General features: G+C 46.9%; 1 protein-coding gene across 3 annotated transcripts in view; it reads left to right on the forward strand.

Moving 5' to 3' along the window:
* Positions 1-14,196, forward strand: part of LOC142888365 (plexin-A1-like) — a 190,303-nt gene that overhangs the window by 160,386 nt on the left and 15,721 nt on the right. For 2 of the 3 annotated variants that reach the window (XM_076026601.1, XM_076026602.1), the window contains exons 19-22: positions 271-414; positions 6,487-6,721; positions 9,520-9,668; positions 13,720-13,817. In XM_076026601.1, the coding sequence (XP_075882716.1) occupies positions 271-414; positions 6,487-6,721; positions 9,520-9,668; positions 13,720-13,817 (626 nt within the window). The remainder of the gene's footprint in view (positions 1-270; positions 415-6,486; positions 6,722-9,519; positions 9,669-13,719; positions 13,818-14,196) is intronic. The other variant, XM_076026604.1, reaches the window with a different exon arrangement.

The raw sequence follows: 14,196 nt of genomic DNA on the forward strand, positions 1-14,196 counted from the left end.
ATTTATCCGAGGCTCTCTGAGCGTCGGTCTGAGATTGTGTTGCAGCGTGAGGCTCCATGTGCGGCGCCAATCGCAACTGTGCGTGTGTGTGAGCAGGAGCCTGATGTGTGTTTACTGGGTTGTGGGTTCGCGGTCGAGCGAGCGGCTCACCGGCGGCGGGATCGGAAAGAAAAAAAAAGAAAAAAAAAAAAACAGCCGTCGGCGCGTCCCACTGTCTCAACCAGCAGGGGGCGTGGCACTGATCTCCACTCTCTTTTCTCTGATCTCCAGGGCCGAAACCTGATCCCGGCGGCTCCGGGCAACAACCGGCTCAACTACACGGTGCTGATCGGAGAGACCCCCTGCGTCCTCACCCTGTCGGAGAGCCAGCTGCTGTGCGAGTGGCCCAACCTCACCGGGCAGCACAAAGTCACGGTGAGAACACTTCTGCACGGCTCGGTCCACGTGGAAGAAAAAACTGCCTGTTTCCTGCTGAATGTACAGGTCCAGCTTTAGGTTTCCTGAAATTGTTGGGGGAGAGGGGGGGGGAGGAACGGGGGGACATATTTTAAAAGGGAAGAACACTTGAAATAGCCAGAAAACAGCACACTGATCCGTCTTGCCGACCTCCCACAGGCTGTGTTTGCCGTCAGCGTCGGGAATTTGCTTTCCGATCATCTTCCTTTTCACTTGTGACGAAAGGAAGCTGAAATGGAGTGCTAGCTTGGCTGCTACTACTAAAGAGATTAGCGTGGATGCTGCAACACTGGAGGTTTTTCTTTTCACTGGGAAGGAAGGAGGAGTCCGCTAGATATTAAAGTCCACTTGAAATCTGAAGTTTGTGTGACTGTGACGGATTTTTGTTAGTTTATTTTCACATGTTGGACAGCTAAGATGTTTTCATGAAAGGAAGAGTTAACCCAATTATTCACCATATTGACCTCCCACCAACTTGCTAGTAGCAACTCGTAGCTTCTGGTGATATTTCTGATATCGATCCATAAAACAGTTCTAAAAAAAAAAAAATCCTTCGTAGAAACCTACAGTGACCTCGGAATCAAGCTGGGGGAAAAAAAAGTCAGTAACTTACGAAAAATATACCACTTCATGTTTGTGTGGCACCGTTTTTCTGTGTCACTGTTGTGGTTTTTATTTACGGTGGGGTCGGTTCCGTGCCGTGGGCAGGCTGTGGGATTCCTTCCCTCCGCGGATCCTCAGGGCGGACGTGTGGATTAGACAAAGTCGGCAGAGCCTCCACGCCGCGTTAGGAAATGGGGAAGTGGGTGAAATTCAGACGCGCTAGCCCTTTAAAACCGACTCCAGCGGGGGGGCTCGGTTTGCATCAGGATGTACAGGCGCCAGTATTTTCCATTCAAACGTCCACTCCCCCTCCCCCCGCCAATCCACATCCCCAGTAGCAGACTGAGCGTAGAGCCCCGGAACTGATCAAACAGCCTGGAGGGAAACTGGGAGAGAAAAAAAAAAAAAACAACCCACATACATCTCCATAAAAGTGCAAGTGAACTGGGTCTGACTCCTCATGCGTGTGGATGTATGTGACATGTGTACGGCGAGATAAGAGGCGGCGAGGATCGACTAGGCAGCCGTCGACGTCCGTGACGAGGCTGCCGCCACCGCCGCCGCCCCTTCAGTTACTGCGGGTAGGAAAAAGTCTCGAGAATCGGGAGGAGAATTGTTTTTGCCATCAACGACACTAAGCTCGTCTCGGCGCTCTAATCCGGGAGCCTCGGAACCCTTTTCTGATGTGCAAATTTTTTTCTACGACTCTCAGCAAATCCCAGCTGGAAAAATAAAAGTTGAATTTACCAGCGACGGACCGGCGGCTCGCAGGTGTGCATTTCCTCCTCACCTGCTGCAGCTCGACAACATCCGCTGCCTTTTTTGCCCCACCTGTATTTAACCCGGGACGGCAGATGGACGGATAAATCGCTGTGATTTATCTCACCTCGGAATTTGGTGTGAAAAAGTCATTAAAAGGAAACACCTGTGAGGCGGAGGGATACGTAAAACCCCTTCGGCTGGCGGTTCTGTGTTATGGCTCGACTGCCACCTATTGGCTGTACGTAAAAGATGGGTGGAGTCATGGTGACATCAGGCTCACCCGGAAGCCGGCAGGGTCGGTTTCATGGTCGGCCTCATTTTGAGCTACCGGATTGTTTTTGAAAAAAAATAAAATAAAAATGGAGGCTTTCATATTTGGACGTGTGGGCGGTAACAGAGGTGGGCCGTGATTGGAGCGAGATTTTCACTCAAACAAATCAGACAAAATACTCATCGAAATCTATAATCTAAGCTGAATTATTTTTTTCACCCAATAGATTCTAATAGGCCATGGTATAGCCAAAAAACAGCAACCACTTTGTAGCAGTACAAATTCAGGGCTCCTCTCTGTATTGACAACCAGTCATTTTTAGTGTTTTTACAGCCAATTTTGTTGGACCCTGCTGGTCAAATGATGGTTATTGTATAGGTAATGCAGGTTTCTGGCCCTTCAGTGTTGGCCTCCTTCTTGAAAGCAAAAGCTCCGCCCATCTTTTTTTAACAGTTAGCAAGCGGCTGTTGCGTGCTGCCGCTTGCTAACAGCTGATTCCGACTGCCTTTTTTCCCCCCGCGAGCTCAAACCTTCAGGCTCTCTCTCTCTCTCTCTCTCTCTCTCTCTCTCTCTCTCTCTCTCTCTCTCTCTCCCTATCTATCTCTCACTCTCCTTATTCCAAACGGGAAGCTGGTTGGTCGGTGGAAAAACCACCGACCGCTTTGGAGACCAATTAGCCGTCGGTAAGACAGGCGGAGACGGCGCTAAGTTCCGAGCCGTGCGGGGGGACATTATTTATTTACTTCCTGTCGGAAAGCTAATATGGCGGGAAACAGCGGCGGGTGGGGGGTGAGGGGGTGAGGGGGAGTCAGAGATCAGGCGGAGGGGGGCGTGTCCCTCGGTGTGGAGCTGTCAGCCGGCCGAGTCCAAACCCTGATTCCCTCCGACTGGTGAGGAGGGAAGGTCGAGCCTCCGCCGGCCGACGCGGTCCAAATGTGTTTGTATGTTTTGAGAGATTCCAACAGTGTTTTCTCACCCCCACCCCCTCCACCCGCCCTCACACACTCCCCTCGGGGCTCTTTTAAACTTGTCAGCGGCGTCCTTCCCCTCCGCAGTCCGTCCTCCTTATATCTTCATGACATTTCCTCCCCGCCAGATACGGCCAAGATACCTAGAAAGCCGCTTAGCACCAATCCATGTAATTCAACATGAAAGCTCTCCCAGGAACCAGCCAGGAAGACTCTTTCATTTTTTTTTTTTTTTTTTTATCTCTCTCTCTCTTTTTTTTTTGATGGGAAATGTCACGTTGAATATCTTAGCGGGGGCGGTGCAGTTAGTCCTTCGTCTGACAATAGCCGGAGAAGAAGGAAGAGAAATAAATAAATAAATGGAAATAACGCAGCTGTCTGTTTCCATCTGATCCTCTGGCCGTCTCGCCGCTTGTCACACGATGGTTCGCACGTCTTGCCGCCTGCCCGCCGAAGGACGCAGCTGCGGCGGCAGCGACTCCTTCCGGATGATGACCTACATAAGGCCACGCCCACTGGGCGTCCAGACGCACTTGGCTGGGGAGCGTCGCCGTCAACGGCTCCGGCTCAGCTGTGAGCTGGCAGCTGTGCGTTGTCCCCCCGAGAACTTTGAAGAAACTTGTTTGTTGTTTTGGCCGTCAGCGAGTCAAGTTCCATCCCTCCATCCCTCCCCTCATCCCTCCGCCCCTCTCTCCCTATTAGATGAACTGGATACGGACCTGACTGCCAATATGGCAGCGCTGCGATCATTTTTATTTCTCCAGTGGCCACTCCAGGTACTGCAGTCAAAAATCGCATGCAGCCCCAAGAAGTATTTTTTCCCATGGACCGCAAGACAAAAATAAACACCTTTATAGCGATTGACAGGACGCCTCCAACCTGGAACACATTTATATGTATTTAGTGTATTTATAAATATATATATATATATATATATATATATATATATATATATATATATATATATATATGTACTGTATTTTCCAGACTATAGAGCGCACCTCAATATAAGCCTCACTCACTAAGTTTAAAAAAAAAAAAATGGAAATGTACATATATAAGCTGCACCGGGCTATAAACCGCCGATATCTAGGTTGTGAGATGAGATATATATTGGATAGATAGATGGATAAAGATTAGATAGATAGATTTACCGGTACACAGAAAGATTTCTGACTTGTTTATTTACATAACTGAACTGATTGGTTTCCGAACGGTGCCGGTAACACAGCAGTTAAAGTGCTGATCAACCAAAACGGAGAAGCTGCGCACTGAGCCCACTGAACCCACGTCGAACCGCTGTCACTTTTTCTTCATGCGCACTCGAACCATTGAAGTGGCTTCGTGAACACTGAACCCAGAAACCACCTGTCACTGTTCATCTTCCTCCTGCGCACCGCGCACCGCTTGAAGTCACTTTCTTCAGCGTCGGAGTTGAACAGCCTCAGAAGAGCTTCGTCGCATTCCTTTTCTGTGTCTATGTGAGTGTCGCTGCTTGTCTCGTTTTTGCACTTCCTGCTAAAGCGCCCCCTGGCAGGTGAAGTAAAACCCACAGAAAAGCCGCACCTTTTGCATAAGCCGCATGGTTTAAAGCGTGGGGAAAAAGTAGCGGCTTATAGTCCGGAAAATACAGTATATGTACATTTCTACAGTTATATTTTAAGTCATGGACTTTAATCTGTCAGGTCACGTGCTGCTGTGTCTCGGCTCGTTCTGATTGGATGATACATCATGGGAACTACAGATGCATGATGGGAACTGATAGGACTGTTCTATTGGTTCTATGAGGAAGTGCATTTAAAATACCAGACTTTTCCAGTGTAGCAGAGTGTGACGAGGCCCCTGTCCACGGTCAGGTTCCGCTGCATCTATTGGCCGAGAGCTTCGGAAACATTGCCACACGTCGCGCAGGGTGGAACTCGGCTGTGATTGGCTGGCAAATACCAAAATCTTATCGATAACTGGCGGCGGCCTCGGCAAATTGGCCGCCTCTTCCCACACAATTAGGCAGCGGCGGCGGCGGCGACCCCTTGACTCTTGCAAATTTAATTTGCAGGTATTGACCACGTTGATATATTTATTTATTTTTTAACGCCGCCTCGCAATTTCATTTCATTTCCAAACGAGCGTTTGATTGTGTTAAGACGAGAGCTCACAAGTCGTACCCAGTGCATAATCACGCCTCATTTTAATGAGTTACCAGCTCCTGATTCACTTGATTTGATAGTTTGTTTTTTTTTTGATTTTTTTTTTGTTGTTTTTCCCCCCCTTCCACTCGGTAACGCACTTCGTTTATGTTAATGTATTTAGGCAGACTTGGCGGAGAGCGGCATTACACGTGTTTGACTTCCCTTAATTACTAAGACTCCTTGGGGAGGGATTTAAATGCTAGTGATTGCTTTGTGTGTGAGTGTGTGTGTTTGCGTGCGCCGTGTGTGAGTGTGTGAGATCCTGCTCAGCCGCGTTTGACTTCTCGCACGTAAACGTCGTCCCTCCGCCGGAGTCGATGGCAGGCGCTGATTGCACTTAGCGCCGTGACGTCTGCTCGTTTGTTGGCTCGCTGCAGCTAGACGATACAAAACTGACAAAAGTGGCATTTAATGTGTCGTGTTAACACGCACTGAAAAAAAATGGATCACTCTAAAAGAAATCTGGATTGTGTATTAAAACCAGCGAGACTCACTCACAGTCTCCCCCTGTGTGTCTAAAACTCTCATTCAGTGATTTGAAGTGAAAGTTTATAACATTTTTTTTTTTTTTTTTTTTTTTGCATTTTTTATTCATGCCAGTGTCCCTTTAATTCTTGACGTTAATGGAAGAAAAGAAAAAAACTCAGGGAACTCATTTGGTTCCTCGCTGCTGGTGCTGCTGCTGCTGCTGCCTGGACTTGTAAAGGTGAAGTTCAGACGTGAATTTTTCATCGGCGCCTGACAACAGAATTCAAAGGCGGCGCCGATAGCGGGTGAATCCTTGGTAGGACTGAGGTGGAGCCGGTGCCGTTCGCTGAGATCTTCATTCCCGAAACTCTCTGAAGCTGCTCACCCCTCCTCCCCACTCACCCCACCCGCACCTCCACCCCCCGCCCTGCTCCTGCTCCGCAGGCGAGAGTCGAAAAAATCTTTCCGACGAGAAGCGCTGGCGGCCGCCGCGGTGGTGATGTAAGAAAGATCAGACCTGTTGAGTCGGAGAGGTGATGAAAATTTAATGATCCTTGGGGTACAAAAAAAAAAAAAAAACGGGTCAGTCAACGTCTTTCCATGTATCCAGATCATCTTTGATAATGTGAGGCCGCGTTTCCTTCACAGGCCGCAGTTTGACAGTTTGAACTGGTGGCAAAAATAAAATAAAAATATCTTTAAAAAAAAAAAACACAGCAGCTGCAGCTCCATTAAAGTCAGTTTGGCGCCGCCTTTTTGTTTCTCCCAGATCCGCGCCGGCGGCTTCGAGTACTCGCCCGGCACCCTCCACATCTACTCCGACAGCCTGTTGACGCTTCCCGCCATCATCGGCATCGGAGGGGGTGGCGGCCTGCTGCTGCTGGTCATCATCGCCGTGCTCATCGCCTACAAGAGGAAGTCCCGGGACGCCGACCGAACACTGAAGCGCCTGCAGCTCCAGATGGACAACCTGGAGTCCCGCGTGGCCCTCGAGTGTAAAGAAGGTAGTTTGTTGTTGTTTTTTTATTGTTATTAGTATTATTACAATTAATGCTAACAGTTTGCAACATGCTGAAGTCAAACCAATCCTTTGGTTTTTGGTGCTGAAAAATGTGCAAAAAGGGGAATTTAGGAGTCAAATTTGCCGGCTAATGTTCAATTTGTTTGTTTGTTTCTACCTTTTAAATTGATATGCTAACAATCGAGGATATTGCAACAACGTAACAACAATGTTAACCCCCGACAACAGCAACAGCACTGGCAATGACAGTCATGGTTAGCGACAGAGGCAGCATTTCTTATTTGACGAAACTTCTTTATTTCCATTGGCCGAGAAGCTATTTTAGCTAATTGAGTGAAAAATAAAAGCAACACGGTGCGCTGGTTTATTGGGATTCCTGCCGTCTTCTTCAACTCTTAAAGCTAATATTTAAGGCAGAGCAAAGACAAGCTTTAAAAGAGCAGTCAACAGTCAAACCTCCAGTTTCTTTTCAAATTAATTTCCAGGAAGTAAAACGTGGCCTCATTTGGGGGAGGGGAGAAGGAAGGAGTGCGGGGGGAGGGGGGGGGGGGACATTTGGCGCAGCCGTCCGTGAGAATTCCGACATCGCGCCGAACGCCGTTGTCCAAATTAGCAGTCACGGTTAATTAGCGGCACATTAGAAACGACAACAGCTGACTGGCGAATGTCGTTCCTCCAGACCCGGGGGGTTGGGGGGTACGAAGGGTTGGGGGGGGTGAGAAACGGACGCTTCTCGCACACGTAATGACGGCACAGCAGTCCCAGTTACTTTACAAACTCCCGGTTTGGGCTAAGATTTTTTTATCTTTTGTCCACATCAATGTGCTTTAGCCTCGCAGGTTATGAAAACCATACCGTTTGAGAAGTCATATTTCCAAATTGGGAATCGCCTAACTTTTTTTCAGGTCAAATCTCTGGCCTTAAAAGTCATTGAATCGTCCTTTTTCACAACTGAAGTTAACGTGTGCGACAGAGAGGAGTATATTCTGCCCCGTGTTTGCAGCCTCCTCGTGCTTTATTGAACCATCCACAAGTTTTGAAAGAGAAAGAAAAAATAAAATCTGCCGGCTCCGCCACCTTTCTGTCGATTTCATGATACAATCTGTTTTTCCTCTTTTCTCTGTTTTCTCTGTTGTCGTCGTCACTTTTTTCTCTATGAATAGAACCAAAATGGCCATTTGAGCCGTAAATTGGATGCAGGAGCTCTTTCGCCTCATTTCCTCCTGTTTTCACTCTTCTGCTTCTTCTTCTTCTTTGTCTTCCATCACTTCATTTCCTCCTTCACCTGCGGATCATCCACTCGTCTGCCTCCACCCCCCCCACCCCCCACACACACACACACACACACACCCACCCCCAACCCCCCTCGCTCTGTTAAATAAGTCTCACCTGTTTTGCACCTGCTCACCTGCTATCCCTTTAATCCGTTCCCGTCCTGTTTTTTTTCCCTCCCCCTCGGAGCCTCAAACCTTTTTACATCCTTCCTCCTTCCTCTTCCTCCTCCTTCGCTCTCGCCGTCTCCCCCTGCGGTCCAAACAGTCCGAAACCAGCTGGGAGAAATTATGCGTGAAAACTCATCCGTCACTCTCTTAATAATTATCCACTCATGCAATTAATTGACTTTCCTTTCCAGGAACTTTGTTTTGTGTTTCCTGCTCCTGCTTCTCTCTCCCCAAGCTAACGCTACCCTCTTTTCTTTCTTTTTTTTACCCCCCTGTTTAATTTTGTTTGGGGCCTTCTGGACAAGTTTGTAATGAGTTTGCCGGGGCTGAGATACCGGCGAAGAAATTTAGCTGGCTGCCTCGATGGAATTTCTTTCTCTTTTTTTTGGTTGTAGTAGTTTAGTTTAGTTTTTTTTTTTTGGAAGTATGAAAGTGTCCAACAGATCACACATTGTGTTACTTGTGTGTTGCGTCACTCTGCGTCATTGCAGTGGCTTGTGGGTAATTATGTCGAGCGGCAGAGGTCATGGGCTGGTTAACCTTTTTCAAACTTTTTTACCGCTTTTCATAAAGTCGCGAAATTGAACATAGTCGTCGTTGGAGAAAGTCTGTTCTGACTCTGAATCGGCGGTTTAAAAAATTTCAATTTAGAAAGTTTTTTTGGAAAGTCAAGGTGCTGAATGCCAGAAGCTTGAGTGTAAAGATGAAACTACCAAATTACGATGTGAGAAAATTCCAAAAAAAATTCAGAAAGTCAAACTTTAAAATGTAAAAACCTTTCACAGTCGTTTTTCTCCAGCGTTGGTTCTTTATCAGAAGCTAATCTTGTCCATGCCCACCGTCCTGATTGACAGACAAGCATAAATTACATATTGCTCACCAGTTAACAATAGAATGGGAAGCTAAAAACAAACAAAAAAAGTGACTTCTGCATATTGTCTTTTAAAAATACATTCAAACCATGTTGCTGATGGAATGCTAAGTTTGAGAGCTGAGTTAGCAAGTTTCAATATTATTCTGAAAGTAAAGCTTAGACTATAACCCTTATGTTAGCCAAGCTTTGTGGAACCAACTTAGGTATGTGAAATTAATCTTTGATCTTCGATTGCTAAGATTCATGACGCACAACAATGGAAACGTTGGAAACGCAGACACCTGTTGTCCCAAGGCTCGACTTTTTACATTTTCCCCCTTGAAGCCTGTGTTTGAGTCCCTGCTAGTTGGGATAAAAGGGATAACAATCCCTGTAACAAAAAAAAAAAGAAAGACAAAGATTCCAATGTAAACCAACTTGTCATGATCGATATTCACCCTCTTTGTGTTGCCTGCTTGCTCTCAGCTTTCGCAGAACTCCAGACGGACATCCACGAGCTGACCCAGGAGCTGGACGGAGCTGGAATCCCCTTCCTGGACTACCGCACCTACGCCATGAGGGTCCTGTTCCCGGGCATCGAGGACCACCCAGTACTCAAAGAGATGGAGGTACGGGTCAGTACACCACCAGCCAAGCAACCAGCTAACAAGTCCGACGGCTAACAACCAGGAAATCAAGCAACGTTTTAGTGCTAACAGACTAACGTCTTGGCCGCTCATGCCAGCTAGCAGCTAGCTGCTCATTTTGTCTCGTTTTTTCTCTCCTTGAGAAGTGTTTGCAAAAGTTAGCTTGAATGACTTCAAAAAAAAATCCTCTCTCGACAGTGTTTCATCAAGTCGAGCCCCTCCAAAGCTCCGCCAGAGAGAGCGAGAGGAGCCGCTCCACCTTAAAGCAATCCCGCAACCTATATTTTACCTACTTTGCGTTAATATATTCCAGCTCGTCCGTTTCTCTGCATTTTTTTTTTTTCCTCGGGAGCCGCGCCAGTGTCGTCATTACCGTGTCTCAGTTGGAGGGGTGCAGGCTGCTGGAGTCAAAGCTGCTTGAAAGTAACCCAAAAAAGCGAGAGAAAAAAACTCCAAGAAGAAGAAGAAGAAGAAGAAAAGGAAGAAGAAGAAGAAGAAGAAGAAGAGAGTGGATCAAAGATGATGGATTAGATCAGAGAGAAATAGAGATGTAAAACTTTAGCTTGTTTTTTTTCCCGTTTCTTGCCTTTAAAGTCACACCATCAAGCTATGAACAAATTATTTAATTAACTCAAGAGATGACGGTGATCAATTCGTATTGGGACATGACTGTGTGGTTTTGTTTTTTACTGCGTAATGATGCTTTGAAGTTGCTTGGCTAGCTTGTCACATGAAGACCTTGCACCTCCTGCCGTTGACACAGCGCCCCCTGTTGGCCTGGTTGAGCTCTAACTTTCGTTACTCTTTTTGGTTTAGCGTTGCTCAGTGGACTTCTTGCCGAAGTATAATTATGAGATTTTGATTTTTTTTTTTAAAGAATAAAGACATATTGGTGGTGAGGTGCAGATAGGAATAAAAGCAGGCAGGAATTAAAGCTCTAATGACAAACAGGAAGTTGTTTTGATTTAAGATTGTATCGCAAGCTGGCGGTTCGCGATGCTGAGGAATAAAGACTCTTTCACAGTGAGGGTCTTTTGGTGAATACCAACAATCCAATTTCCCCCAGACGTTTCACTCGCGCCTGGAATTAAATGACACGTCTAAAATCATCATTAAGACGTCGACCCGGCGCCGCCGCTCCGTCGACTCTGATTGGAGCGCTGACTTTTTGTGGAGTGGCGGCGATAATTTGTTTGACCTTTCATGGCTTCATTTAATCGTCCCCATCCTGAAAGTGAATTTATATTCTTCGGCAAAGCAGTGCATGGAGGAATTTTATTGTTTTTTTCTCTCTCCCTCTTCTCTTGATTGAGTCTCAGTGACTCCTCCTGTCTCTTTTTCTTTGTCAGGAAGGAGCTGCCACCATGACCTAAACAGGCTTTGAATATTTCTGAATTATTTGCAGACATTTGAAAAAGAACAATGTGCAGTTTTTTTGGGCTTCTGCGTTCATTTCGTTGGAGCGAGACTTCGACAGAAGGGCCGCGATCCACATTTCACTCAACATTTATTTTTGCTCTTGTGTGAAAAAAAAAATATATATATATATATTTCTCTCTATGCTGTGGTGGAGCTCTGGGATTCAGCGCCGGGATTTCATCAGCATTTCTCTCAATCGGTCAAAGAAAGGTGAAGCTGGGGGAGGTGAAGCAGCATCTTGTAGGTTTGTCCAGGAAATGGACGTGTGTATTAAAGGAGCAGTTCACCCAGAATTGAGCCGGTTCTGACTCTGCTGAGCTGGCCCACGTGACCCTTCTGGAGATTCATGGGCAGAAAGAATTTCACCTGATGGATGTGTACAGTGGTCGTTCATTGAAAGAGAGAAAAAAAGAACAAAAACCAATAATGACAATAGAAAAAAAGTCAGTGGAGGTTTCTTCCTCAGAGGCATTAAGAAAAAAAAAAAAAAAAAAAAAAAAGACGTCTGGTGTCTGTGTCAGCGTGGACACTTCAGCTTGGTCAGAGCTGGGCAACATTTTCTCAATAACAGCAGAGCAGAAAGAAGCTTTTCTCTGTGAGCTCTTCTCCGAATGGACACTCGAGCCTCCGACTTGTCGCTTCATAAACATTTTTTTTTATGTAGATGATCCATAATAATAATTTAAAAAATCAAAATCAAAGTGAAACATTTTGGAACCCTCCCCCCCCCCCCCCCCGGTCCCAGTTTCCATCAGTCCAACTTTCATTGCAGGTGTCTGGCAGGCAGGAAGTAGCGGAGGGGAACAAAATAAAGCTGTTGTATGCGTTATATTTTTACGCGCGGACGCTGCTTCCTTCCACTTGCCTCTGAATTTCCCTGCGGGCTACGCCATTGTAATCCAGTGGCCTGTGTAAACCAGCACTTGCAGCTTTATTGCTCTGTGCGACTGCTCTCTCCTTGCAAACCCACACACACACCCGCACACACACACACACATGGGATAAACACACATGCCCTGTTCACACATGCTGACGTTCTTACAGGCGTGCACGACAACGAAATGGAAAACTTTTTTTCCTACCTCTGCGTGTGCACATTCCCCCGCTCGCCTTCCTCTTTATCCCTCCCCGACTACACCAGCACACACACACACACACACACACACACACACACACACACACACACACAAACGCATACACACACACTCAGATCCGCCCTGGAGGCCCAAGAATCTCATTTAGCACTTCAGAGAGGTCCGCACACTTTATTACGGCACATCGGAGGGCAGGGAGGGAGGGAGGAAGGGGGAGTGATGGAGGGAGAGAGGGAGAGAGAGGAAGGGAAGGAGGGCAATATGCTGCAGCTGTGACAAAACAACAGCGGCGGCGGTGAGGCGCAGAGTCGCGTCGCAGAGCGGAAGAAGAGAGCAGAGGAAGAAATTAAAAGAAGAGCAAGGAAGGGAGGAGGAGGAGGAGGAGGAGAGATCAGAGCGGCGACGAAGCAGGTTTCGCGGCGACAGCCAGGCGGCTCCAGTGTGGCGCTGATGAGCGGTGACAGGTGCCAGGCGGCCAGGGTGGCGCCCCCTGTCAGCTGCTGACGCGCCGCCGATGCCGCTGACATGGCAGGAGTCTGAGCTCACCTGCAAAGACGAGACGCTGCTCCAGACCCAGCGGCCTTTTGTTTCCTCTGCCGCTGAATTCATCACAGATGGATTGACGAGGCCCCGCTATTGGTGTGAGCGACTGAACACCGCTGTCACGGCCAGCCGCAGGACTTCCTGGTCTGTACCTGTCGGCAGCGAAGAATGACGCTCGGCAGCATCCACGCTGATGTAGACAAGCTAGCTAGCAGCAGCAGCTTCCTGTTTCACTGTAGAAGGAAGGAAGAGAAGACTACGTCATGTTCCAACCAATTGGAAATGATTCAAACCGGAGCTTTTTAAGATCTGGACTCCTCGATGGAACAAAACTAGACGCGGATTTGTTTTTGTTTTTTTTCCCACTTAATGTCAAGAAAAGTCAATCATCTTTTCAACACTGTGTGTGGAGCAACAAGTAGGAGAAACTCCGACAGCATCCAAGGCAGCGGCCTTCTATTTTGTGCAGCTGGGAGCACTGTGTGCTTGTTTATTTTATTTTCAAGCGTTTTAGGTTCTACAAACCTTATTCAAAATCCAATTTTATTGACTTTTTAGTTTAGAATGCAATTTTAGAACCTGTGGTCATGGAAATCGCCGGGCACAGACGGGATCAAAACAAAACAAGGCCTATTTGTTATGAAATCGTTCAGGAAGGTTAGCTTACAGCCTCCCTGCAGTTCTTCCCGCGATCGCAAAGACCAAAATCGCAGCAGAAATCGCTTCATTTTATCTGAAATGATAGACATGACTTTTTTTTAACAGCGTAAAAAAACAAATATTCTTTCAAAACAAATCATCAAAAATATATCCTAAATCCTAAATCAATCCTTTCACCTCCAAGGCTCCTGCTGTTGGAAAACACTTGGCAAGGCTTTACTGTGGTCGGTGAAGCTCTATTAAAAAAAAACCCAATGAAAGTAAATGACCCCATGCTGACTGGAGCCTTGGTGTCTCTCTGTCGTCTTCGTCTTCCTCATCAGGTCCAGGCCAACGTCGAGAAGGCGCTGACGCTGTTCGGCCAGCTGCTCACCAAGAAGCACTTCCTGCTCACCTTCATCCGCACGCTGGAGGCTCAGAGGTCCGACCGCTGCTTCTTCTTCCCTCCCGAACTTCACGGATAAATCGCTGTACCGGCGTTGTTTTTTTTTTTTTTGCTTTGCTGTAACAAAATGTGATCAGGAAAAAAAATATAATAATAATTGGAAATTAAAATGGTTTGGATTATAAATTTAAACACAATTTTACGTGTCGGCGACCAGAAAATGCTTCTAGGAGGAGTAAACAATATTCTTGGGTGGGTGTGTAATGACTTTGCACGGCACGCCGCCTTAATTAGATTTGAACAGCCAAGGCAAGGCGCTAATTGATATCAGGAATGGAAACCCCCCTCTCCCCCCCAAAAAAAAAACACTTAGTTGCTCCATAATTACCAAACCATATATTCAGTTCACAGTCAT

This window comes from Nelusetta ayraudi, unplaced genomic scaffold (genome assembly GCF_046127955.1).
Source record: "Nelusetta ayraudi isolate G7.1 ecotype Tasmania unplaced genomic scaffold, CSIRO-AGI_Nayr_v1 ptg000019l, whole genome shotgun sequence".
NCBI lineage: Eukaryota > Metazoa > Chordata > Actinopteri > Tetraodontiformes > Monacanthidae > Nelusetta > Nelusetta ayraudi.